This window comes from Hypomesus nipponensis, chromosome 27, assembly GCF_054491055.1.
Source record: "Hypomesus nipponensis isolate SF chromosome 27, ASM5449105v1, whole genome shotgun sequence".
NCBI classification, from domain to species: Eukaryota; Metazoa; Chordata; class Actinopteri; order Osmeriformes; family Osmeridae; genus Hypomesus; species Hypomesus nipponensis.
Genome location: NC_140387.1, coordinates 6,752,647 through 6,780,000, shown reverse-complemented (window position 1 = coordinate 6,780,000; position 27,354 = coordinate 6,752,647). Strand labels below are relative to the sequence as shown.

Below are 27,354 nucleotides of genomic sequence, written 5' to 3'. Positions count from 1 at the left end.
TGTTCCGAGTTAGTAGCTGTTAGCACTGTAATGCTGTTATAGCTGCTTCAGTTATTTATCTATTATGTTAAATGGGATGTAATGATAATAGTATGGACCACTGAAAGAGGAGTTATTTGACTGAATGGCTTTCATTAATATGCTTTCATTTAATAAAGAAGGTATTTCCGAAAGGGAATTGGACTTTAGTATCGGTGTGTAAAGTTAAATAAAATAAAATGTAGTAGTTTCTTGCAGGCTAAGAGATTATTGTTATTCCGTATCCTATGATGCATTGACAAATGTAGTATATCATGCATTTTAGCCTATTGTGTGTGTGTGTGTGTGGCTTGTGTCAGAAAGTCACAGGGGGTGCCCATGGCCCCCTTACACCTGTGAAATATCAGGCCTTGGTAAAAAGGTGACAAGGAGAGAGAGAAAGAAAAGAGAGAAAGAAAAGAGTGAAAGTGGGAGAGCGAGGCGAAAGCTGTATGTTTGGTTCGGTTAGTTGTGAGGGACTGATAGACATAGTGAGAGAGGGGAAGAGAGAGAGAGAGAGAGAGAGAGAGAGAGAGAGAGAGAGAGAGAGAGGAAGGGACTTCACTCTTCTCCAGTGGACCTAGGGATTGTGATGTTGTCTCTCCTGGACTGTAATAGCTTGGCCATATGATAGCAATCAGAGGTAGGGCAGGCAGGCAAAGAGCAGTTGCAGCCTTGCTCTGAAGGCCCTCTCTGCTGTCCTGGCCCTCATCTCAGCTTAAACACCACTGGATCGTATGTCAGATAACTCTCCTCACAAAAGCAGACACCTTTTTTTTTCTTTTTCTAAGAGGCATGTTTTATAATTTTGTTGTGGAGAGAAAGACCATTTTAAAGCTGTGTGCTGAGAAGGAAATGTTGATCATTTATTTTACTAATTAATTAGTTAAATAGTGTACATTTTTGTAGGTGTTATTTTCGTAATAATTTAGGAAAATAACTATATTTGGTTCTTGTATTTGTTTCATATATTAATTGTGGGAATTGTATTACCCACAACTATATTTATGGAAGTCAGACAACAATTTACAACAATTTAGTAAATTGTAAATAATAACAGCAATAGCAATAATAATATTGCTACTACTTATATATAATAATATTGTATTTTGGTTATTATAATTCTGACAGTTATATTATGTATCATGATTTTGTTTTTGAAAATATCTATATTGCGTTATTATAGTTTTTTCAAATTGCGTTTCAAAAAGGACCTGTTTTGACATTTAGTTTTACCGCGTTCTCGCAATGCCAACAGACAACGGCTGTTCAGTAACAACTGGCGGTTAAAGTTTCCCGCCTGGCAAGGGTGTGCCTGGGCCTGTTTAGCGGCCTAGGGGAGAAGTGACATTAGGGTCTCGGCCTGCACCGACTTGGCATCGCCGTGCCCTCTTTGATAAACACAGTCCTTCTTTGTACAGAGGCCGTACAATCCGATTTTTGTTTATGATACACGGGGCATTGTGCGGCCCTGGGTAGGTGCATTGTGCGCCTCTTGATTCGGTGCCAAGCATCTCGCTGGGCTTGTTTATGCTGTGCGTTTGGCGGATAAGAAACACGTATGAGAAAACGGTTGTTTTGCCCCTAAAAGCCTATTGATAGGTGGTTTATTTTTGGGCCCTTTATTGTTGGGTATTTGCCACTTTACAGAGGGAAAAAAAGGGGAAGGGGACACGTTAGGAAAATGCAGCGTCTGGTGCGGTTGGTCTCCGGCTCTGTGGAGGGAAAGTGGAGCAGCAGCCGGTCCGGCTGAGCTGTGGGTCTGGAGTCTGGAGAGGCTGAAGGAGCAGCCTTGCCCAATGAGTCAACAAAAGAGAGGCAAAAACAAAAGGGCCTCCACACAAGCTCATTTAAAACATAGCTTCCCAGTCGCCATTGTTATGCAAACGCAATATCGGAATTATCCTGAAGTTTTAATTAGCCGCGACAACATTAACTTTGCATCGTCTGGCCAAAATCTTCACTACAATTTTACAATTTCAGAAAACATTGAGATTTTCAATCTATAATTGTGGTGTGAATATCTTCTTTAAACAGATCAAAGTAATATCAGAATTCGGGCGACAGTGACCAATTTTTCTATAATTGTTGACCTTTTACTGTGTATGGTTGAAGACAGAAATACCCAAATTATTGTATAAAAATTATTAATCTTTATTTAATGTATCAGGTTACAGTAGTTTTATCAATGTATTCAGTACTGATACATAGTGGAGAAACATTGTCAAATAGAAAATTATAAATTATATTAATTGGGTTCTTTACTTTACTAAATGAGACTAAGTTATGAGTTTGTCTACATTAGATCTTTAGAGTATTATGTTCAATTAATTAAATTAGGTCTCTCGAGTCATATATATCTCTTAGGGATTTTTATGAATAATAATGAACATTAATACAGATGTAATTAATGCTAATGCTATGATTATTAAATAAATACTACTATATACTACTCACTTATAATAATAATAATAATAAAAGAATAGTAAAAAATTACGATGAAGTAGAATCAAGAGTAATCTGTCAGATTGAAATGTATGACAATACAATTTATATTAAATAAATATATAATGTTCACAGGTGCTGTGTGATTGTCAGGCAATTAAAATAAAGGATAAGGCTTGCAGCGACTGTTATCCTTTTAGAAATGACAGTTTTAAGATAGATTGTTGTATGTACATTGCTATAGATTGTTCTCTGTTACAAATGTTCCGTAAACACTACAACATTGAAGGAGACATTTGTGTCCAAATTGGCTTACAGATAACACGTTTCTTATTTGTACGAGAACATAAGTGTAAATCTTTACTGTAATTTGTCATTTCAGACAAAGTCACAGGTGTCCTAATTTCATCATGGATTTCACGACTAATATGGATCAATATTGAATGTTTAAAACCAGTTGTCGTTCTACTTATCAAATAATCTGGATGCAGTAAATGACCAGTACGATTCTACCCGTACATTTCCCCTCCCCATGCCAGGGTACAGTTGTGTACACTCAACTGTACACTCAACTGTACCCAGCTCTCGAGTGTGCGTTAAATGTTTCTCGCCCTGAATTCCCTCCCCCATTCATCTTCACGCTGCATCGTAGACCGCGGCATCAGGACGGTTCTGTTGCCAGAACCGGGTGGAACACGCTGCGAGAGCCTCTTTCTCCGTGCCCCATATGGACGGGGCCAGGATCGGGCCTCGCGAGGCGGCATTCCTCGGATAGCCGGGGGATTTTTCCACACAAAGCCGTGGGAAGGAAGGTTTTCTGCGATGCCGTGCCCGAGTCGGGCACCCCCGCGACTGAACCGATGCCAGGCTGTGCCCGTCTGATCAAACTGTCAGCACGGAGAGGAGGAGGAGGAGGAGGGGGTAGACTGGCATACCGGGAGTACGGCTCTACGACATGGCGACGGCAGCGTCCATGTTGAAAGGAGGTGACGGCGCGCATGTGGGCATGCAGTCCACACAGCCACACTGCCAGGACAGAGGGGGGGGACGGGGGGACGGGGGTATACAGTGTCAACATTATTCACAGGCACGGTGCACCTGAATAGAACCAAGCCGGCAGAGCCACTTCCCTAGGTTACTCTCTCTAGCGCGTGTGTGTGTGTGTGTGTGTGTTTAAGTTTGTGTGTGTGTGTGTCAGTCTAACCCCTCTCTGGGGTTTCGGGGTGACACCACTTTGGGCCCAGACTGTGGACATGACACACTTGCTCTGGCCGCAGCGCCTATACTGTCCCCTCATTATGGATGTTAAAATAGATCTTTTGTCAAGGGGGGGGGGGGGGGACTAAATCCCATTGAACTAGGTCATCCCCCGGCTGTGTGGGCCTGTGAGTGCCTTTGAGAGGCTGGGCCTCACCGACATATGTTGTGCAAAAGAGAATTTATGCAAAACGCTGAGTAAAGTGGTCACGGCGGTATGACAAAATTGGCAAAAGTGTTTGCTCTTTCTCGTTGTCGTTATTGCTGTTGTATTGTTGAACCCTGAATTAGCGAGGGGGGGGGGGAGGGGCTGCCAAGTTGTGAAAAAAAAAAAGGGTGTACAGTCTATTTTTACCCTTGGACAGATTGCATGTACTAGAAAACAAAACGTAGTTCCAGTTTGAAAACGTCCCAATTAGCAAAATGAACCATTTATCGGTTATTGACCAAACAGTCAAATCCGACGGGCGGCAAAAAACAAAGGCGGATTCAGACCCACGGTCAATGACTCGTCTGTCTTTCATCTGGCGTGTGTACTCTGCTTTTGATCCTCCTGTGTGAGTCAGTGTTCGCTTCAACCAGAATTCCCAAATGGAATTAGTGCTGTTACATGGACCTTTGAATGATCATGGACACACACACACACACACACGTCTTCAGAGGCAGGGATCGTGTCGGTGGTGGTCTGGCAGACGAGAAGGGTCTGTGCCACGCTGTGAAGCCCGTTGGTGGGATGCCCGGCGCTCCTGGTCAGGACGATGCCACGGCGATTGGAAAATAGGCCATTCTCAATCTCCGGTGAGCGTGCCCAGCTCACAAAGCACTGCTCGGGATGCTTGTGGCTCCAGACCTTGCACCAGTCATCCGGACACCCTGTCTAATGACTCCTCTCTGCGTTTTTTTTTTTTTACACCCTTCTCTGCTGCCACGGTCAAGTTCACCACAACAACAATGCCTCCAAGTACGTCCTACCTTGGGACTCGAACCAGCAACCTTCAAAACCCTCCCACGCTCCTTTAAATCTGAACCTACCATATCTCATGCCGGCATTGTCAGTCTATCAATGACCCTTGATGGATGCCCAGTTATATTTGTCTTTTATCTCAAAGAGCAGAAAATAGCTATGTGAAGCTGGGGGAGAGAGAGAGAGAGTTAAAGAGAGAAACTGTCCGAAACGCTGAAGTAATCATGGCTTTGATCTCAGCCGTTTTATTATTACAATCTGCGCCAAATAATGCGATCCCGATTCTGTAGTCTGTAGGGGAGTTTGGGCCCATATGTTCGTCATTAGAGAGGGTCCTTCTCATGGAATCAAGATGGCGCTGCAGCCCTGCCCACGAGGCCCCCGATCTTAATACCGATTAACTCGATATGGATCAGCCAGGACCAAATCTTCTCCAGACCCCTCGTCGCTCCACTCCGCAACGTCTACCAGCGTTTCAATCTCCCTCCCCTCTTTCCCAGAACGATAAAAAAAATAAACATGCCCGAGAACACCAATGAAAACAAGTGGATACACGGATATGTGGGCTACAGAATGCTGTGTGTGTGCACTCGCGGTTAAAGTGCCGCCGTCGTCGCCCGCTTGCTCGGCTTCGAGTCGGTGACACCAGCTCCCACACGTTTGTTTTTTCACCCTCCGGCGGCCGCACTCCCAAAGCCACTGCCGATTGGCCGACGGCGGCTGCCGTTGGCGACGGGCGCAGGGGGTGAATGTCAAGGCTCCTGCAAATGTAAGAATAACAACGGCGAGGGATTGCCACCACAACAACTAAACAAAGACTGGGGTAGGAGTATGTACTGTGGCACTGTGGAGGGTGCCAGTGGGAGAAGCCAGTGTGTGTGTGTGCGTGTGTGTGTGTGCGTGTGTGTGTGTGTGTGTGTGTGCATACGGGTCTGGTGATGGCTGCAGTTGCTGGAAGGCACCCTATACATCTCTGGGTGTGTGCTGGACTTGGTTTTCCGTTTCCATGCTCGTTTGTGAGAAATGCGCTCCCTGAAAGTTTGAGATTTGCTCCTAATTACTCTGACAATTGATTATTTATGGTGGCAATTAATCGGTTGTCAAGCAGCCAAATGGCAATGTCCCAAAGCCGGTCAAGGAAAACAGGTTCCTCTCTTTCCCCCCCCAAATCCAGTCCCTGTCTTTCCCAGTCTTTTCCCCCATCAAGACCAAATCAAGCTTGTTTATCTCTTTTTTTTTTTTGTGGTCCACCGCCCGTCCTTTTCATGGAGATATCTTCTCCTCACTGGGTCTAGGAGTTTATCAACTTTCCCAGCGTTCACCTTCCACGAGGCCCCGCGGAGATCCGGGTAAACCATCCCAGATTTTCTCCCCATCGCTCCCGAGTAATCCTGAAAAATGGATTTGGCACATTGTCTACTGCGCAGCTTCTCGGTGTGGAAGCAGGGCGTTTACGCGTGAACCAGCCCCGATGAATCTGCTTGACGGGGTTCGGGCTGCGTGAGACCTTAGTCCTCTGAGGATGTGAGAGTACAAGTTGAGTACAGTACTAATTCATCCACATATCGGGTGTCTTTCCTGGTCTGAGACAGGCGTGTTTACGGCCTTTGGTGCTGAATACAGGATGTGGCCCACATTTTACGGTAGCCTTTCGGAAACAAACATCCTCGCCCAATCGTTGTTTTCGTCTTTCCCGCCATGCACGTCGGCGTCCACCGCACACCGAATACCTCGCGCTTATTGGACGCGCCACGCCGTCCGTCGAGCTGTCTTTCCTACGAGGTCACTTACCTGGAGTCAATCTCTGGGCCAGACATGTTTATGGTTCGTGAGGTAAACACGGGGGCCGAAGCTCGCTGTGTGGTCCTGGCGTTTGCCTCGCTGCTCGACCGCTGAGCCGCCCTGACTCAGGGCCCGGTGCCGCCGGGGGCACGCGCGCACGGCTCCACACGAGCAACTTCCACACACGTCTGCTGCCTTCACCGCACGCAGCACCGCGGCGCAGGCGTACGTTTTTGTGACCCGTTTCCTTGCTCTGATCGGCAGGACCGTTTCCGAGGCGTTTTCGGTTTCTTCAAAGAGCTTCTCCTCGATTTATCCTCCCCATCGTACTGTTGTTGTGTGTTTTTTGCCGACTTCTTTTTTCTTCTTTACTTTGTACCTCGCATAGTTTGTTAGTTTAGTGCGCGTGTGCGCGCGCGCGCGCGTGTGAGAGTGTGCGTTGTGTAAAGAATCCTGACAGCCCGGCGGAGTAGAAAGCCAGAGAACGGTAACAAGCGCTGGCAGAGGCTGACATATGGCGGTAATTAAATTAAATTAGGAGGAGAAAACGCTGTGGTCAGTTGCCAAAAACCCTATACCTTGAAAGGACTCGCAAATAATAAATGTTAAAAAAGCCTCCCAAAAGCCTCTCGTAAAGATCCGTCACCTGTGGAAATTCTCTCCTTCTCTCCCGACGCAGAAACCTGTCTTTTTCTTCCAGCCCCTGCTAATGGATATCTTTGCTGCTGCCATCGCGGTGAACGCAGGAAGAGAGTTGCCACTTGACAGATCAGGAAATGACCTCTGTAGCCGCGACTTAAGTCTTAGGAAAGGCAAACGTGGATTCCTCCTCCATTTCTCCTTTTTGTTGTTGTTGCCTATCTCCGGCCTGTTCCCTCATTGCTGGGGCTGGATTCTTAGTCACTTTGCACTTTATTTTCTGAGCCCTGTCAAGTGTCTTTTTACTTTGTTGTGTGCGCGTGTGTGTTTACTTGTGAGTGCGGTGAGTGTGTGTGTGACGGTGTGTGATGTCATCCTCTCCGAGTGAGGCTCCTTCTGTGTAGTCTGGAAACCCGGCGGTTATTGACTCTCCCTGTATTTTCAAAAAGCGAGGCGTTTTTTTGTATTCATTTATGATTTGTATTTCTCCGATGGCCGTTTTCCCCCGCGACAGGGATGCGGGGTGGGGAGGGGGTGCGGGAGCCTTATTAGCTGTCAAGCCCCGGAGATGGCTCCCCTGGCCCCTGCCATGCCGGACGAGCCGAAAGCTATTTCCTGTTTGCGCTGTTGGCTCGGAGGGGCCATTATAAAGTGCATTAATGTTTACTCCGAGGAAAGGGAGCCAGGGCAGGCTTCTCCATCCCCCGTCCATTGAAATGAGCTGGAGGTCTCTCACCTCGCGGGATATTGAGGAATACGCCGGCGTCTCGGATTTCCCCGCCTCGCAAACCCTCGAGTGGGCTTCCCGACTCCATCCCGCCCGACCAACAACGCACAGAGATCCCTCGGTCTGTCACGATGATCTATACGTGGGCCGCACACCCCGCCATTGGCCGGCCAGTCTCCATAACAACAACAAATGGCACCCGATTACGGCTCTGGTTTTCTATTTGGGCATATACAGATAAGAACATTCCAGAGAATTATAGATTTGGGGTTTTTCTTTCCGTCGTTGATGATCATTAGAATGTGACTTCTGAGCGGGTGGGCATGTCGGATGATTCGTTGAGAGACTTTTTCTATATATTTGTTCTTCTTTTCTTCCTCCACTGTCCTGTGTGTGGTGTCATGTCTGTGTGGGTGCCACGGCACTGCTACACTCCTCCCTAGATGTCTGTGTGTGTGTGTGTGTGTGTTTGTGTGTGTGCGTGTGTTTGTGTGTGTGCGTTTCCTTGTCCTGGGTGGGAGATTGGAGTCACAGCTCCGCTAAGCTGTCTCACAATCACCACAGACATCATCCACAGAGCTATCCCCTCATTTGCTTTTGTTGACGATTACAAGGGGGGGGGGGGGGGGGTAAGGGAGGCGGGCGGGGGGGGGGGGGGTCTCCGCTCGCAAAAGAACACAATGACGAGCTCACGTCGGGGGTTCGCGTTTTTTTTTTTCTCCGACGTTTTTTTCTCCCCGTATCGCTGTAGATTACAGTCGAAACGCTCTCGGCGCCGCGACGACGGGCTCGCGCCTGTGCCGGGCGCGGGGGGGGGGGGGAACAGTTTCAGGCGTAGCCCACCAGAGGGCACCACTCATCGAGTGCTTGGGACCGGGCCACACCGACGTTGTCGAAGACAGGAGGCATCTTATTATTGTTTTTGTTTTTTATCACAGAGGAATACAGTACGTGTCTTATTTATGACACCGGAAATGTGTTTTTTTATATTTGGGGGGGGGGGGGGGGGGAGCGTGCTTGTGTGCGGGGAGGAGGGGGGACTCGCTAGGGGCTCAGCTGGTAATCCCCGGGGCGATGGGAAAGAGAGCGGAGAAGGCCGTGGGACGGTGTGCTCACACACGGCCCCGGCGGTTCCACTCTGTTAAAGCCCCGACGCCACGGGAAATAAAAACAGCCGTACCCTTCATCGGCATGCGCAGTTGTCTTATTGATTTCTTTATCCGTTCAGGTCAGGCTGGGGCGGGGGGGGGGGGGGGGGGGGGCGAGGGGGGAGGGGGTGGCGGCTTAGATTGAGATCAAGCCCCCTTAACCCCGCCCACCCCCTCCCCACAAAGATTTGGTGCAGTGAATATCCCCCTGGGGGAGGGGGGAGGGCACAGGGTCCATTGTTCGGTGCCGAGGCCTCTCCCGATATCCCAGAAGGCCACGGGAGCTGAGCTCTCGCCTACCTGGCACGTCACCAAGAAGGGGAGAAAAGCAGCAGGGCAAAGAAGAAAGGGAGTGTGAGAGGGGGGAGGGGGGGGGTGAGGCGGGGAGGAGGGGGTGGGGGGGTCTAGCGGCATTGATCCTTTTAAGGTGCTGTAAAGCGCCCCGCCTCCCCTCTACCATCTGTGCAGCAGACTCCTAACCCTGCAGCCCCCTCCACCCCCCCAGCCCCACACACACACACACAACCCCCCCCCCCCCCCCCCACCCCCCCCCCCCACACACACACACACACCCCACCAGACACTGACACCAATCACATCTTCCCACCGTAGTAGCAGCCAGGCGCACATCGTTAAACCCTCACGCACAAACACATAGTTGCGTACACGCGCTTCTTTTGATGAACCTCCCGGAAGCAGTCCCCAGGAAAAGACCTCCGCTGCGCGCCCCCTTCTGAGGGGGCCACTCGCACCCCCGACAGAGGTGTGCCCGTGTGAGAGCCCTCTAATACCCCCCACACGCACTCCCACCAGCACACACACACGTTTCCCTCCTGCATCACCTCGCAATGAGGCCAAGCTTTTCTCGGGGTTAATTTGACCTAATTAGTGGTCAATTAAAAAAAAAACTCCAAATTGCTGAATTGAATGTCTTTGATCAGATCCCCCCCCCCCCCCCCCGGCAGAGTCTGCTGTTCCCTCAGCCCAGCCACCATCTTGAATTCATTTGGAGGCTGCAATATAAACACGCTGAAATTGCTCTCGTTTTTCATTCTACTTTTTTGTTCGCCAAGAGAAATCGGGCGGTATGGCCAGTCTGTGTGTTTTTTTGTATTTCTTCCTCTCCGACCCCCCCCCCCCTCCCCCGCCCCCCCCGCCCGGTCCTTAGCAGGTCCCGGACAGGTCCCCCAAACCACCTCACGCAAAAAAACCAAGATGGAGGCAGAGCACGAGCGCGCGATCAGAACCCAGATCGAGGCAGAGTGTCGCAACCGTCATCTGTGGCGGGGAGGGGGGAGGGGGGGGGCAGAGAGGCAGGCCCGGGCACGGTGCCCACTGCTTGCCAGCGTCACTGCCAGCTTCTGGAATCACTAGGCAGGTTGAAAGAGAAGGGGTGGGGGGGGGGGGGGGGGAGGAGCGTTGGGGTGGCTAGGACAGATAATAAAAACTGAATAGAAGGTCCTCGTTTCCAACCAGTAGGACATTCACCAGCCTGCAGGGGGAACTGCAGCACAGGGCCTCCCCTTCAGAGGGCGCTCTACCAAAGAGCGGGGGCATTGGGAGAGAAGGCGTGTGTGTCAACAGCGACAGCGACGGGGCCGCTGCAAAGATGAGTGTCCGTGGCGACCCCGAAGCCCACCGCAGGTAGATGCACGACCAGGGAAACAGGAGCGAGGACAACGAGCGAGAGCAAACATCGATGCTCCCCCCGGTTGTCGGAGGAAAAGCAAACATGGCCGCTCTCTGCCCTGTCGCTGGTCGTGCAGCCACCCCCCGCCCTACTCCCAACCCCCCGATATCCCGGCCGTGTCATCCCCGTTGTTTTCTTTCTGGGTTTTGCCGATTCTTCCCCGCGCCACGCCGCGTGTCTGACATTTCCCATTTCACCCTGGGAGAGCACGCCGCGCCGGGATGACGAGATAACCCCGTCTTATCGCCCCCCCGCGCTCCCTTCAAAGAAGCGCTTTCTTCCGCGCGCCCCCCCCCCCCCCTCCCCAATCCTGTCTTCCGTCCCCCCATGGACGCGCGGTTCCAATCTCCGTCTTCGAACCGTGCAGTTTGTTTGGCGGGCGGCGAGCGTCGCCAGTGTCGCGTGCCACGCCGTTGTCCGTGCGCTTTATCTGGGTCGGGGGGGCAGGATGGTGTGTGTAGGGAGGGGGGAGGGCAGGAGGGGGGAGGGCAGGAGGGGGGGGAGTCGTTTATGCAATAGCTCCGTACATCCACCTGAGTGAGCGCTGCCCATCGACCCCTCTCCACCTCCCTCGTATCCCTACCTCTGTGTGTGTGTGTGTGTGTGTGTGTGTGTGTGTCACCACAAATACTCCAGACTGACAGCCAGTTAGGGGGAAGGAGGCGGGGCGGTGTGGAAGGAGGTTTTCACACGCGCGCGCGCGCTGCGGGGCGTCTAGTTCACCGAGGTGAATATGGAGAGCGGTGCGCATGCAGTCAGCGGGGGGGGGTCAATATATGCAGGGCACATCAAAAGCTCCCTCCTATAGACAATCAGGTCCCGCTATTGCGGCAGCACACACGCGCACACTATCTCCCTGTAGGGCTGCTTATCGTTTTGGCCCGTGTGCGTTCTCGATATGGCGAGCCCCGCTGAATTATACATGTCCCCGTCCTGCAGACCACACAGTGAGCCTGTCAGCGCCAGCTGGACCGCGCGTGCGTTTGTGCGCGTGCGTGCGCTATAGCGTGGCAGGTGCTCGTCGTGAGATCCGAAGCAGTGGAGGGCGGCGCGGTTGTAAACGCCAGCGAGGCATCGGACTGGAGATGCGACCTCGGGCATAGGGGACGTGCCGGTGACGGTGGAGGACGCGTCCCCTCCCGGCAGGGTCGGGGCCTGCCACTCTCAGGGGCAGACACGCCACGGAGGTGGAGGAGCGGGAGCCAGACATAGGGGGGAGGGGTTTACGAGGGGCTGTTGTGAAGCGCGTGGGGCGTGTGCGTCGGAACTGCAGCCTCCTGTGCTTTGTGGTGCGAGGGTCCTGGTGGAGGCTGGTGGGGTCCTGGTGGAGGCTGGTGGGGTCCTGGTGGGGTCCTGGTGGAGGCTGGCGGGGTCCTGGTGGAGGCTGGCGGGGTCCTGGTGGAGGCTGGCGGGGTCCTGGTGGAGGCTGGTGGGTCCTGGTGGAGGCTGGCGGGGTCCTGGTGGAGGCTGGCGGGGTCCTGGTGGAGGCTGGCGGGGTCCTGGTGGAGGCTGGTGGGTCCTGGTGGAGGCTGGCGGGGTCCTGGTGGAGGCTGGCGGGGTCCTGGTGGGTCCTGGTGGAGGCTGGCGGGGTCCTGGTGGAGGCTGGCGGGGTCCTGGTGGAGGCTGGCGGGGTCGCAATGTCGTCGCGAGGCCTTGACGCCCTCGTTGTCCGTGGTCGGAGGGAAACGGGAAGCGCTCTCCCCATGCTCCCCCCCCCCCCTCCTCCTCCACCACACCCCAACACCCCCCCCCCCCCCCCCCGGGGCGTTGTTCCCGCGGTGGGAACCCCACCTGCCCCTCGTGCAGGGTGTAGACACGAGGGCCCCCCCCCCCCCTTCTCACACTCACTCAACTCGCAACCACACATACGCACCAGCCCCCCTCGGGTGTGACTGACTGACTGACTGGGGGGGGGGAGGGGGGAGGAAGGGGGTGTGGGGGGAGGGCAAGAAACCCACTACCTCCTTCAGACACAGGTGCACACTGCTGAGGCGCACACTTGTCTTGGCGCGGAGCGCCCTAATCAAGCCACAGGAAGCCATTCCTCCGCAGGGAGGCCCGGAAAGTTCTTTTTTTTTCATCGTATTTTTTCCGACGAGCGCGCGCGTGCATGTTTACTCGACGGGGTGCGTGTGCACTAGCATGTGCTTGCTCCCCCCCCCCACATCCCCCTCGTCCCCCTCAACCTTCCTTGCCTCCCTCCGGTTTGGTTCATGTGGAATCAATTAAGGCAAGCGATCTTCGGGCCGGGCCCGGGGGCCCCTGCGCACGTCTTCCCAGTGTGAGCTGCCTCTGCCTGGCTCGGGGCTCTCGGGTCTGGACCCGGGGAAGGAAGCCCGCATCTGGAGCACATTACCACAATTGCAGGTTGATGGAATAAAGGCCAGGCTGGAGGTGGGCGGGATTTCCTTCCGCTTTAACCCCCCCCCCCCCCTACCCCCCACCCCCCCCCCCCCCCCTTCCCCCCTTCTCCCCTACACCGCCTGTCTTTCTCTTTGACTCTCTTTCCCCTCCCTTGTTTTCGCTCCTTTTCTCCCTTTCTTCCTCTCTCTCTCTCTCTCTCTCTCTCTCTTTCTTTCTCCCTCGCTCCCTTGAATTCTCTCTCTCTTCTTCACCTTCTCTCGGTCTCTCTCTCGTCCTCTGTCCCCTGCCCCCCCCCCCCGCCTCCATGTGTTGTGCATTAGCGGGGGCCCCTGTGGCAGGCCCTCGCGTTGGGGGCCCCAGCGCCCAGCGAACACGGAGGCCACGATGAGCTGTCTAATTAGTTTCCTGTAGGAGGAGGGGGGGGGGGGCAGGAGGTGAGAGGTGGAGCTGGACAGAGAGAGAGAGAGAGAGAGAGAGATGGAGGAAGGGAGGGAGGGCGGGGGTGTGGCTAAGTAGGGGTTCGGGTCGAGTCGGCCGTCCCAGAAGCCAAACCCCCTCGTGGCTGTGTGAGAGAGTGGATACGCCCTCCCTCTCTCTCCCCAGACCGGGCCGGTGATGCTTTTGGCCCGGTCCGGCCACGACCGGTTCCGCCGATCTCCGCAGGGGCCAATCTGGTTTGTGTTTTGGGGTGCTCACGGAGGGGGGGGGGGGGGGGGGCAGGCACAGGTGTAGCGGGGGCGGGGGGGTTGGGGAGGTGGTTGGAAGGAACCGGGAAAAAGGGGGTTTCAAGGGTTTTTTCGTGACTGGCTCCCTCCGAGTACATCAATTCAAACACATCTGCTTTCGATAACGGGCGGCAAACTGTGTTTGTGTGTGCGTGCGTGCATTTCTCTTCGCGAGTGTGTGTGTGTGTGTCTGCGTGCCTGTGCGCCTGTTTGTGTGTCTGTGTGTGAGACCCCACTTTTCTATTGAGTAACTTTTGGCTTGTTGCTTTTTCCATCGACTGACCTCGGGTCCCGAGCCCGTCCACCGAGCCGTGTCCTCAAATGACACGAAAGCACCGCCTCACGAAAGTGTCTATTTGTCCAAAGTGAAATAGCCCCACCCCACGGTTTGACCTTGTGTGTGATATTTGCTCTACCATTGTCGATTCAATGAAGAGGTTAATAACGCAGGTCAGCGGCAAAACACACACACCTCGGTCGCGGCTTTTTAAAAATTTGGCACCGGCTTCCCGCCGGTCGGGCCTCTGACATGCCGAAGCACCGAGCGTGTTGCCACGGAGTGTCAAACCCTGACGCGGTTAACCACCCACAGGGACGGGGCCGTGTTTTGACCCGGGAAGGTGAGCGTAGGCAAGGCGGGGGTGCGGGACGGGAGGGGAGGGTATAGGGGCCAGGGAGGGCGGGCGGGCGGGCGGGCTGGGGGATGGTGGGGGTAGAGGGGTGTTGATGAGGGAGGGAGAGAGAGAGAGGAGAGCGGGGCTGCGGGTGAGGTCGGGGGTTGGAGAGGTTTAGCAGATGTTCCACACGTTGGGTTCATTAGGAGACAGCGCAGGAGAGACGGGAGCGCGGGTGTTCTCTCTCCTTCCCCCCTTCTCTCTCTCTCTCTCTCTCTCTCTCTCTCTCTCTCTCTCTCTATGTCTCTTTCTCCTCTCTCTCTGTCTCTCTCTCTTTCTCTCGCTCTGTCCCTCTCCATTGTCTACCTGGTCTCTCCTTCTGGAAGCTGCCCCCCCCCCCCCCCCCCCCCCCACCTGACACGTCCTCTCTTCCTCATTGTCCCCGTGGCGTTCCACGGGAGTCAGCACGCGCCCCAGCGCCCCAGAATAGACTCCTCCAGTCCCCACAGAAATGCAAACAGTCCACACAAGTCACTGTACTCTCTCATTTTTCATGTGGGGGACTTGCGACGTGTGCTTTGTGTGTCTCTCTCTCTCTCTCTCTCTCTCTGTCTCTCTCTCTCTCTGTGTGTGTCTCTCTCTCTCTCTCTCTGTGTCTCTCTCTTTCTCTGTGTCTCTCTCTCTCTCTGTGTCTCTCTCTCTCTCTCTCTGTCTCTCTCTGTCTCTCTCTCTTTCTCTCTCTCTCTTTCTCTCTCTCTGTGTGTCTCTCTCTCTCTCTCTCTCTCTCTGTGTGTGTCTCTCTCTCTCTTTGCTGTCTCTGTACACATTGCTCACGCTTCTGTTGTTCGCCCCAAGAGGAACAAACAGTCTCCTGGAATGTTCCTTGATATCTTCCAGGGCCCGGGGACATAAAGAGAAGCTTTGATGAAAACTGTCATGTTTCATACCAAGCTGCGACTCTTCATCACGTGTGTCAGCCATATTGAGAGGCTGCCTGGGGGGTTAGAATGCTGGAATGTCTCTAAAGAGGATTTTGCTGTGGAAACCGACAGACAGACAGGCAGGCAGGCAGGCAGACGGGAATACGGGGCAGGAAGACAGACTGACAGGAAGGTAAACAGAGAAGGAAAACAGATAGGCTGGCTGGCTGACTGACTGACCGATAGACAGACAGACAAACAGACAGACCGACAGAGAGAGAGGCAAGCAGGCGGACGGACAGACAGGCAGGCAAGACAGACAGGCAGACAGATAGACAGGCAGGCAGGCAGGCAGGCAGGCAGGCAGGCAGGCAGGCAAGTGGAGACCCACCCCCAGAAGCTGTGGCTCACCGTGACGGGAGCAGGTGCAAGCATGTAGGGTGGAAGACGCTAACAAGCGTGCTTCCTGAAGCTGCAGCATCTCTGGCATCACGGGCACGTTAACATTTTCGACACGCAATTTGGGGTGTTTGTGCGAGTTTACTTGTGCTTTGAGTGCAGCCGTTTCCAGTACGACAGGCCGGTCGGCAGCCCTGTAAATGCGCTGTTTGTGTGCAGTGTTCCTGGAACTGGTGTTGGGTTCGAGTCCGGGGAGATTGGTCTGTATCTGGGGCCTGAAAGCTCTCAGGCCTCCTCTGTTGAGGGCTCTCAGCCCTCCTCCTCTCCGTGCTAAGACGGTCGTTCCGAGGTTTTCCTCATTCGGATCCTCCGGATCGGCTTCCCTCACCGAGAGACTCGTCATCGTGTCGTTTTTTTTCCCGCTGTCGGCCGCGCGTCCCGTCCGCCCCGAACGGAGTCCGAACGTCCGCCTCTGCCGGCTCCAGGCCAGGTCAGACAGACAGGCCAGGTCAGACAGACAGGCCAGATCAGACAGACAGGCCAGGTCAGACAGACAGGCCAGGTCAGACAGACAGGCCGCTGCGATCGCCAAGCCACGGCGTGGCGCGGAAGCGCCTGAGCTGGGGATCGCCAGCGGGCGGTCAGCGGGCGAGCTCCCGCCCTCCTCCTCCCCGCAGTCCGGTGGAGGACAGGCCCCAGCTGCAGCCTCTGGGTGGTCCTGCGGTGTCTGGTGTCAGAGCCCCCTATAGCGTGAGAGCGGGGCTGGCGTGACGCCGAGCCGGAGCGAGAGTGACGCAGGTCGACGGGCAGCTGACATGGCTGAGGGGGCCGCAGAGAGCGGCGCTGTCCTCCCCCGCCTCCCATACACACATTCCCTGCCCAGACAATACACACACACAGAGCACACACACACACAGAGCACACACACACACAGAGCACACACACACACAGAGCACACACACCAAGCATACACACACAAAGTACACACTCACACACACCAAGCATACACACACACACACCAAGCATACACACACAAAGTACACACACGCACACACACCAAGCATACACACACACAAAGTACACACACACACAGAGCACACTCACCAAGCATACACACACACACGCAAAGTACACACACACACAAAGTACACACACACAGAGCACACACACACACACAACGAGCATACACACACACACACACACCAAGCACACCCCCGATACACACCTCACACCCAGCGCCCGCACTCGCATTTCACACCCAGCAACCACACGCTTACCGTCGAGCGGGGGGGCCCCGAGTTGGCCCAAAGGTCCGTTTCAGCGATCAGGTTTGGGTGTGCTTCCTCCCCGAAACCCCCCTCCTCCTTCACCCTGTCTGCTGTCCCGAGCCTCCTCGAGGCAGACGCGTTTGGCTCCGCGACAATCCTCTTAGTTCTGGGCGAGACCCAGGCATGCGGCTCGTCCGCCGTTTCCCTATTAGCGGGGCAGACTCGAACCTTTTTTTTTCTTCCGATCACTCGCTAAATATCTATGTCCAAGAAGTCCTGACGCTCAGTCGTCGCTAAGCCCGTCCGATATGGAGGGTTAGCTGTGCGTGACCTGGGTCCGTATCATATGCTGCTCATGCTGACTGTGTTGATCCGACAAAGTTTGTGTCTGTCTGATTGTGTTTGTGTCTCTCTGTCTGTCTGTCTGACCGAACCTGTCTGTGGATCAGATCTGACCTGGCCTGTCTGTCTGTCTGTCTGACCTGGCCTGTCTGTCTGTCTGTCTGACCTGGCCTGTCTGACCTGGCCTGTCTGTCTGACCTGGCCTGTCTGACCTGGCCTGTCTGACCTGGCCTGTCTGTCTGACCTGGCCTGTCTGACCTGGCCTGTCTGTCTGACCTGGCCTGTCTGACCTGGCCTGTCTGTCTGACCTGACCTGTCTGACCTGGCCTGTGTGTCTGACCTGGCCTGTCTGTCTGTCTGTCTGACCTGGCCTGTCTGACCTGGCCTGTGTGTCTGACCTGACCTGTCTGTCTGACCTGGCCTGTTTGTGTTTCCTGCAGGTGTACGCTCCCTCTGCCAGCACGGCCGACTACAACAGGGACTCGCCGGGCTACCCGTCATCCAAACCTCCGGGCGGAGGCTTCCCCGGCTCCTTCTTCATGCCAGGTAACCTGCACGCACACACACACACATACACACACAACCTCAACTGGATATTTAAAGAGAGCGGATAAAGTGTTGTTTTTTTTTGGGGGGGGGTGCTTTTTTGACACTTAATGGCGAAAGTCAGGCCACGGCTTTAGCTTTCTGTTTGTCTGTTGTTATATATTTTCCAGAAACAGCTATGCCTTTGTTAACATGTTTTTCAATTTTTCTCTCTATCTCTCTCTCTCTCTCGCTGTTTCTCTCTTTATCTCTATGTTTCTCCTTTATGTCTCTCTCTCTCTCTGCCCTTCTCTCTCTCTCTCTCTCTCTCTCTCTGCCCTCTCTCTCTCTCTCTCTCTCTCTCTCTCTCTCTCTCTCTCTCTGCCCTTCTCTCTCTCTCTCTCTGCCCTTCTCTCTCTCTCTCTCTCTCTCTCTCTCTCTCTCTCTCTCTCTCTCTCACCTGATCAGAGGGTCACCACAGCGCCGACCCATGGAGCTCCTCCAACAGTATGAACCAGCCCGGCTACAGCAGCATGCTGGGCAACTCCTCTCACGGCCCACAGAGCAGCAGCTACTGTGGCCTGCACCCACACGACAGACTGGTCAGTCCTCCCCTCTCTCTTCCGGAATCTTCTCGAATCTTCTCTCCTCCGTTGTGTTCGGTTTTGGTTCTGCTCCGTCTTCCAGGCCTGGTTACTGACCCCCTCTCTCTCTCCGATCTCTCCATCTCTCCTTCCAGAACTATCCATCCCACTCCTCAGCAGACATCAACTCCAGTCTTCCTCCCATGTCAAGTTTCCATCGCAGCAGCGGGTCCAATCACTACAGCGCCGCCTCGTGCACGGCCACCACAAACGGCACAGAAAGCGTCATGGGTGAGCTTGGGGGGGGGCGGCAAGGGGGTGGCGGAGCGAGGAGGGGTGTGGGGGGTGTGGGGGGAGAGGGCGTCCTCGGTCACGGTTCTCAGCTCCCCGGCGAGGGGTTCCAGAGAGAGAGAGAGAGAGAGAGAGAGAGAGAGAGAGAGAGAGAGAGAGAGAGAGAGGGAGAGAGAGAGAGAGGGAGAGAGAGAGAGGGAGAGAGAGGGAGAGAGAGAGTGAGAGTGAGACAGAGAGATGACGTGTAGCCACGTGAACTCGGTCGGGGCTGAGGCGCTAACCGGAGCTGTGATTGGCCGGCGGCGGCGGCGGTCGTTGTTGTTCCCGCTGCAGACAGGCAGGTCGCCACAAGGCCACGCTCCTACGGAGCGCACGGAACAAATAATGCAACAATAAGAAACAGATTGAAGGACGTCTCCAGCGTTCCAGAGTGACTCTCTCTCCTTCTCTCTCAGAGTGATTCTCTCTCTCCCTCTCCCGCATCTTGAACATAAACACCAGGAGATGAAACAGACACGTGCACACACAAACAGACCCCGGGAGTTCTGGGGTGTGTTTGTGTGGGGGGGGTTTTTCAACTCGGTGGGAGAGGTGGTGGGGGGGGGGGGGGAGCTGGAGGACACACCCGGAGCACACTTGGACAGGACGCAAAGCCAACACGTGTTCATACGTGGCGAGAAAAAGCGGACAAGTCGCCGACGGCACGCCGCGTTCGTGCCGACGTCGACAGATTCAAACCAGAGGGCGGACGACGTATATGTGGACCCGTCCGAACCATTTTCCGCTTCCATACGCCGTAGCTGTCCGCGGGCCACTGTACGGTACATCCCTGCAAAGCCCGCTTCGTTTGAGGGAGATGATAAACGGCGGCGGCTAGGTGAATCCAGGCCACGCCAAAGCCAATTGTCAATCCTTTTCAAAACGTCAGAGGGGGGATAAGAGATGGTTCCCGTTCGAAGGCCCCCCCCCCCCCCCCCCCCCCCCCCGCGCGACATTTAAGCTCTCATTTATTGAAAGAGATTTTCTCGTACATATGCTTCAAATTGCCCCGGCGAGATCTTCTGGGGGTTGAGTTGTAAGCCGCTGGGCTGAGTTAGTGCTGGCGTTGCTGTGACGTGATGGAGCCCGGAGGATTACCCCGACCCTCGACGCCCCTCCGAAAACATATGGCCGTTTTAGACTTGCTTTTCGATTTCTCTTTAACCCCCCTCACCTCCCATCTCCCAACCCCCATTGGCTAGCCAATTTCATTAATGGATTGTTCAGATTTGGAGTTGCAGTCAGGAGTTTTTCTTTTTCGGGGACGGGGGGCGGGGGACGGGGGGGTTATGTAAGATGTGTGCGTGTGTGTGTGTGTGCTTGTCTGTGAGAGCATAAACACCCCATCTGTGAGCTGGTGTCAGGAGAGATGGGTTTAGAGCATGTCAAAGCCACAACACAAGTTTCTCTCTCTCTCTCTCACTCTCTCTCTCTCTGTCTCTCTGTCTCTCTCTCTCTCTCTCTCTCTCTCTCTCTCTCTCTCTCTCTCTCTCTCTCTCACTCTCTCTCTCTCTCTCACTCTCTTCTTCTCTCACACACAGAGGTTGAAGGGTTTGTGTGTGTGTGCACTGTTTGTGTGTGAGTGTGTGTACTGTTTGTGTGTGTGTGTGTGTGTGTGTGTGAGTGAGGGATGTAGGAGTTCCTTTGAGCCTAGCTCTGTCCTCCTCCCTCCTCTTTGTTCTGCCATGGCCATCGGCAAAAACTGGGGGATTTGTGGAATCTTGATCATCCATATTTTACGGAATCCCACTTAATTATCGTGTGTGTGTGTGTGTGTGTCACAGCCAACCGGTCACAGACTGGGACTGCAAGCAGCTCTCAGACTGGGGACGCCCTGGGAAAAGCTCTCGCGTCGGTGAGTGGTCCGCACACACACGCGCACGCACGCATAGATGAACAGGCACACAACCCACCCTCGATGGTGACGCATTTTCTATCCTGTGCTGTGTCTGCAGTAGGAAATGTATGTGCTCGTTGTTTCAGATCTACTCTCCAGACCACACGAATAACAGTTTCTCGTCCAATCCATCGACCCCAGTCGGCTCTCCTCCTTCTCTCACAAGTTAGTACATCCTGCTTCCCGAACTTGCATTCCTCCGTGAATAATCTGTGTCTGCAAACCACCTTAGTTAGGCTTGTACCCTCCCCTACCCAGCAGTAGGTCTATCCCAACTGTCAACACTACTAACAGGAGAGAAATACCCACCTTCTAGGCATCTCTGGGGTTATTAAACCGCCTTGGCTGCCTCTGTTGAGCCGAGTTCAGCTGTCGGCACCAACACTGTTGGCCCTTTCAATGCCCAGTTCGTCAAGATGGCTGCTGACTACCGTGCCGTTGTAGCGACAGGAGCCGTAATTGTGGTGTGGAAGCTAACATGCTAGCAGTCTTCTCAGCAAGAATGCACTTCAAATTGTCTCTTCTTTTTTGGGTTGACAGTTTTTTTCTTTTTTTTTTCTCTTTTATTTTGGCAATTACCGTGCTTCCACATAACGACGCTAGTTTAGCCAGCTACTTAAAGTGAAAAATGAGTTTCTCATGATCATTATGTAAAATTCCACACTAATTGTCTCTTTCTAGTCACAGAGTTTGATATTTCATGTGTACTGACTGATAGTCTTAATTACAAAAGCACTTCAGCAAATAATTTGAAACGAGCTCTGTGGATGAGGCGCCAAAAAATCATGAACCCCCCTTACTGAAGTTACAGGGGAAATTCCTGCAATAATTAATATTTATCATCCTGTCAGAGTTATTACTCTTTGCATATTCAAAAATAAAGCTTATTAAAGCGGACAACAGTACAGTGATAGCGTAACATACAAGTTTTAATAAGGGACTTCATCATTTGCAACCAGTTACACGCGCAGAGAGATGATTTGCATAAGTGTGCAGGTAATCACTGGCTGATTAACATACGGACATTTGTTTCTGAGGAGGTCTCACAACCTAGACTTTACATGAAAGAATAAAAACGCGCTAATTAGATTAATTATCGGTGTTAGTCTTATTCCTAATGGCGGACGGTCGTTGGGTGAGGGTGGGGGGGGGGGGGGGGGCGTCACACAGGAAGAATAAAGGACTTGGTCGCGCAACCTGGTACTTTGTTTTTTTCACGGTCTCAAATTGATCCCGGTCGCGACATCGCGGCGTCTTCTTAAAGAGGGGATGGTGGGGGGGCGGTGGTGTTGGCCAGTCCTCGTGCCCTCCTTTGCCCACCCCCCCCCCCCCCCCCCCCGCCCACCCCCTTCCGGGAGACAAAGGAAGAAGTGGCCCGGGCCATTAGCATCACACAGGTTCCCCACCTATCAAAGGCCTTTCGTTTCCCTACCCGCTCCGACTCCAGCAGCCACGGATGCACTCACAACACAACTCCCACGGCACGCACCACGGGAGGGGGGCCAGCCTCTCCCCCCATACAGCCACCAGGCGCTTCATGACCCCCAGGTCTCTTACGATCAGGGATATTACCTACACAAAAGCTAGCGGGGGGGGGGGGGGGGGGTCTTTGTTTATTCTAGCGCTGGGTGAATAGAGACAGGATGCAGATAAGGGACGTTCATGCTCCCCCCCCGTCAGACAAAAGAAGCAAGCGGGCGCTTTGAACAGGAGATCACGGCTTCATTGCCGTCCCAGATGTTTTTTTTTTTTATTCCTCCTCTGTCACAGCGAGCGTGGCTCCTCTCAGCTGGTGATAATAACAGCGGGTCACGTATCTATTACACCCTCTGTTTTTCGATGGCGCCCAATATTTCTGTCCGGGCTTTAGTGTGTGGGTCATCGAAGGCTAATCACCGAGAAGCGAAAAAAACCAAAACGTTGTTATGGTTATTATGTAATGCAGGTTGCTGTTTTTCTGTGATTGCACGCGAGACCCTGTTTTTGGCTCTCTCAGATCCGTTTCTCGGTGCATTTTCAGTGTGTTTCCAAAGGGCCTTGTGTGTCTGCGTGTGCCTGTGGGTCTGTTCATGGGATTCACCCAGGCTGGCAGACGCCCTTGCTTCCCCCCCCCCCCCCCCCCAACAGGCCTTTATCTTGCTGTCACACAGTGTTACAGGCTAGACCCACTTCCACCCCTCCCAGCCCCTCCCAGCCCCTCCCAGCCCCTCCCAGCCCCCTAAACACACAGACAGACAGACAGGCAGGCGGTGAGACCGACAGAGACGGGCAGGCCGACACACAAACAGCAACAGAGACGCCGTGTCCTCTACCGCCAGTGTTTTGCGGCTCCGCGTTCGTCCCCGGGGTCCTCACCTGTCCCTCCTCCTCCCCCAGCTGCCAGTTCGGCCGTGTGGACCAGGAACGGAGGGCAGGGCCCGTCTTCGCCCAACTACGAAGCTCCGCTCCACTCGCTGGTAAGGTCACCCCTCGACACGCCGCGTGGACGCAACTCCCGGAACGACCTCGAGTCTGACCGTGTCTGACCCCTCTCTCTCTCTCTCTCTCTCTCTCTCTCTCTCTCTCTCTCTCTCTCTCTCTCTCTCTCTCTCTCTCTCTCTCTCTCTCTCTCTCTCTCTCTCTCTCTCTCTCTCTCTCTCTCCCTCTCTCTCTCTCTCTCTCTCTCTATCTTTCTCTCTCTCTCTCTCTCTCTCTCTCTCTCTCTCTCTCTCCCTCTCTCTCTCTCTCTCTCTCTCTCTCTCCCTCTCTCTCTCTCTCTCCCTTTCTCTCTCTCTCTCTCTCTCTCTCTCCCTCTCTCTCCCTCCTTCTCCCTGCAGCAGAGCCGCATCGAGGACCGCCTGGAGAGGCTGGACGACGCCATCCACGTGCTGCGGAGCCACGCCGTGGGCCCGTCCACGGGCATGGCCGGCGGCCACGGGGACATGCACGGCCTCATCGGGGCGGCGCACAACGGCGGCATGGGCGGCATGGGCTCCGGCTACGGCACGGGCCTGCTCTCCAGCAACCGGCACTCCATCATGGTGAGAGACTGGCTCAGGGAGCGGTTAGGGAATCGGACTATCAATCAGAAGGTTGCAGGTTCGATTCCCCGCCGTGCCGAATGACGTTGTGTCCTTGGGCAAGGCACTTCACCCTCAGCGCCTCGGGGGGAATGTCCCTGTACTTACTGTGAGTCGCTCTGGATAAGAGCGTCTGCTAAATGACTACATGTCAATGTAAGAGGCCCTTATACGCTCTGACGCGTACCACAGGGCTTAGGTTTCCCCCTCCGGTAGCGCCTTGTGACCCGCGGGGTGGCAGGGCGGAGCCGTGGCGGGGTCGGGAGGGGGGGGGGGAGTCGGTGAGTAGGAGAGGAGGAGGGACAGAGCGAGGGTCTGTGAGGGTGGACTGTCAGCTCCGCCTCCTTCTCCTCCCCCTCCTCCTCCCCCTCCTCCTCCCCCTCCTCCTCCTCTCGAAACTCCGGGCCTGAGCATAACCACATGTTTGCGGAACAGGTCCGAGGAATGCGTGACATGTTGATGCAATTGGGACCCCGGCCCCTCCTCCTCCTCCTGCTCCTGCACCTCACACACACACACACACACGCACACACACACACAAGCCCACTGAAGGGTCTGGAGAAGTGAGCAGTCGGTGCCCTGGTACGATCATCGACACGGTTGGAAGTTATTCCCTTGTTGCACTTGTTCCCATGGTGCGCTGGCCTGGTTCCGTCAGAGGCCGGAGCCGGAGTGTATAGGCTGGCCACCTCGCCTGGCCAAGCGCAGGCAGACCGCGAGTAAATAAAGGAAATGGCTTTAGCATGTAGTCAACCCCCAGCCTCAGGCCCGGCCCCAGTCGCAGCCTCAGCCCCGGCCCCCAGCCTCTTACCGTTGGACATGTTCCACGCGAGGAGTTGAAGGGAGAAGGAGGAGGGGCTTAGGAGAAGGCCTCACTTCAAAAACATCAAGGAAGATGCTGGTAATCTTTTCCATATTTAAGGTTGTTGTTTTTTTGGGTGTGTGTTTCTTTTTTTTGTCGACTTGAAACAAGCCATAAAGCCCCCAGCCAGCTGTGGAGAATAAAAGGGGAGCAGTGGGAGGTAGAGAGAGAGAGAGAGAGAGAGAGAGAGAGAGAGAGAGAGAGAGAGAGAGAGAGAGAGACAGAGAGAGAGAAAACACATGGAGGAGAGAAGGAGGCACAGCACACACACTCACACACACACACACTCACAAAGGTACACACGCACACACTCACACATACACACGCACACGTACTCGGCACACAAACACGAGGGGATGCACTCCAATGCGCACACGTCGTACACTAAAGAGCACACACACACGCGCGCGCGCGCTTGCACTCACAGAAGACACATTCCTCTTCACCGTACCCTTCACACCCGCTCTCTCTCTCTCCATCGCTCGTTCCCCCCCTCCCTCCCTCCGTTACGTTCGGGGGTCCTCGTACGCGGGCGGACACCAATGGACCCCGTCGGGGCACTTTGACGTACATGTAAACACTCAGACAGTTGCACTCAAACAAACAAACAAACAACACCCCCCACCCCCCGGGACCGCCACATACTCCAAAACCACTTGTCCAAACACAGCCCCCCCCCCCCCCTCCATACTCCCCTTTTGTTCTTCCTTAAAAGTATTCCACTCGGAGGGCTCTCCGGAGCTCCGGCTCCTCTAAATGGAGAGCACCTGTGGCCGGCTGAGGAGAGAGAGGCTCGCCGGTGGGCGGGGCGGGGGCCCCAGGGGGCTGACTCGACCCCCACTCCTCCCCTCCCCCGTTCTCCCCCCGTGTGATTATCCCCTTCTCACGCACGTCTGCCCAGCTGCGGGCCTCGGCCGCCCGCTTCACCTGGGCCTCTCTCTCCGGGAGCGTCCCCCCCCCCGTGGGCCAGCCTCCCGCCACAGGCCCTCCCGCCACGCTCTCCGCAGGGCTCCTTCGCCTCTTCGCCCTCTCTCTCCCCGTTTCCCCCCGTCCTTCCGCTCCCCCTCTCTCGACGGCTCGCTCCGGCTCTTGCCTCTGCACTCCGCCGCCCCGTCCCTCCCGTCGTTCGTTCTGTTCCTCGTGCCGGGAGGGGGGGGGGGCGAAAGGTGAAGGCCTGCGCACGCGGGCCCCGAGAAGCCGTCCGTGCAGCCAGGGTGTCCACGGCGTTTCCTCCTCCCCTCCTCAGCCACTAACGAGCTGTGTTTTCCTTCGGCCTTAATAAGCGCGGGACTGGTGCCCCTCCTGGGTAAACACAGGGATCGTGTTGGAAGGCCGTGCTCGGGGGTGGTGGGGGGGGGTTCCTGTTGATTAGACCAGTACGAGTTATTGACTTCACCCCGAGTGGTGGTCTGTCACACCCTCTCGGCCTCTGGTTTCTGTACCAGACTCCCGCCTAGCGCGGCGGACTCCCCCCCACCCTTCTCCCAGATGTTCATTCATCCACCGAACTTTTCCCGGGGAAAGAAAAAAAGCCTCGTTGAACACCAGCGCGCCAAGTGCGTTTTCGAGTGGGGACAGAAATATGAAGTTGTCGCTGAGAGAGAGAGAGAGAGAGAGAGAGAGAGAGAGAGAGAGAGAGAGAGAGAGAGAGAGACCCTCAAACCCATACATACACACGCGCGCGCACGCGGTCTACCCAGCGAGCGTGGCACAGAGAGTGGCCGCCGTTGCCGTGGATGTTCGTCCCAGCTCCCCGCTGGGTCCTAGTGATTACTCCACTTAATTCACATCCAGCCATCTGCTATTCTCATCTCTGATTTACTGTATACTCCCACTGCTCTCTGTACACACTCTTTCACACGCACACACGCACACAAGCGCACACGCCCCTCCTCTGAAAGGAGCCAGACACTGCAATTGACTGGTCTGGATTTCTTTCCATACAATAGCTCCCGAAAGTGTTTTTTTCTTCTTCTTCTTTTCTTTCTCTTTTCTCATTTCATTTTCCATTCGCTTCCTCTATCCGCGCTCTACGTGTCACGTTCGGTCGAAGTGTTTGTGTTTTTATTTCACGACACGTGGTTGGGTTTCGCGGGGAACTTAGCGCCGTGCGTGAGACCCACGTGAAGGGGGGTGTGGAAGGCACAGCGACGGGGCATTCGACGGACGATGGAGAGCTCGCATGTCGGATTCCCTGCTCTGCACGGCGCGTTGGCTAACGACATGAACACACACCTTATTATTCACCCACCCTGACACACCTAGATTATAGCCCTTCCCCCCCCCCCCACCACACACACACACTTTCTCAGCCCAGAATCCCCACCCCCCTCCCCTTTCCAAAGCCCCCCCAGACCCGGTTCTCCTCAGTGAGAACCAGCTGGATCATGTTTAGAGAGCTGCTATTTCTTCCAAGACTGCAGTCCGGGGGGATGAGAGACTGAGGTCACTGGGAAAGCAGGTGTTCCCATGATGTGGCAGTAAAGACCTTTGGAGAGACGGGGGTAGTGTGTGTGTGTGTGTGTGTGTGGGGGAAGAGATGCCTCGGTAGAAGGTGTGAGTGTGCACTATTCCGCACACCCAATGCCTAGTAGTGAGTTTGATTCTGTGACTCGTTGAACTCGTGAGTGCGTGTGACATCATGTTGAACTGCACATCCCACCCCCCCCCCCCCCCCCCCCGCTTCCTGTGTCTTAAAGCTCTTTAGCAAAATACGTATCAGTCCGAAATAATGATTTTGAGAGCCGCTCCATAACAACCACCCACCCTACTCATCTCTCAGTAAATCTCCCATC

General features: G+C 54.5%; 1 protein-coding gene across 7 annotated transcripts in view; it reads left to right on the top strand.

Annotated features, from left to right (window-relative positions):
- tcf4 (transcription factor 4) overlaps positions 1-27,354 on the top strand; it is a 122,007-nt gene that overhangs the window by 81,484 nt on the left and 13,169 nt on the right. For 6 of the 7 annotated variants that reach the window (XM_084693323.1, XM_084693320.1, XM_084693321.1 and 3 more), the window contains 7 exons: positions 17,743-17,848; positions 18,296-18,429; positions 18,567-18,702; positions 20,526-20,596; positions 20,725-20,803; positions 23,015-23,094; positions 23,455-23,658. In XM_084693323.1, coding sequence (XP_084549449.1) covers positions 17,743-17,848; positions 18,296-18,429; positions 18,567-18,702; positions 20,526-20,596; positions 20,725-20,803; positions 23,015-23,094; positions 23,455-23,658 — 810 coding nt within the window. The remainder of the gene's footprint in view (positions 1-17,742; positions 17,849-18,295; positions 18,430-18,566; positions 18,703-20,525; positions 20,597-20,724; positions 20,804-23,014; positions 23,095-23,454; positions 23,659-27,354) is intronic. The other variant, XM_084693319.1, reaches the window with a different exon arrangement.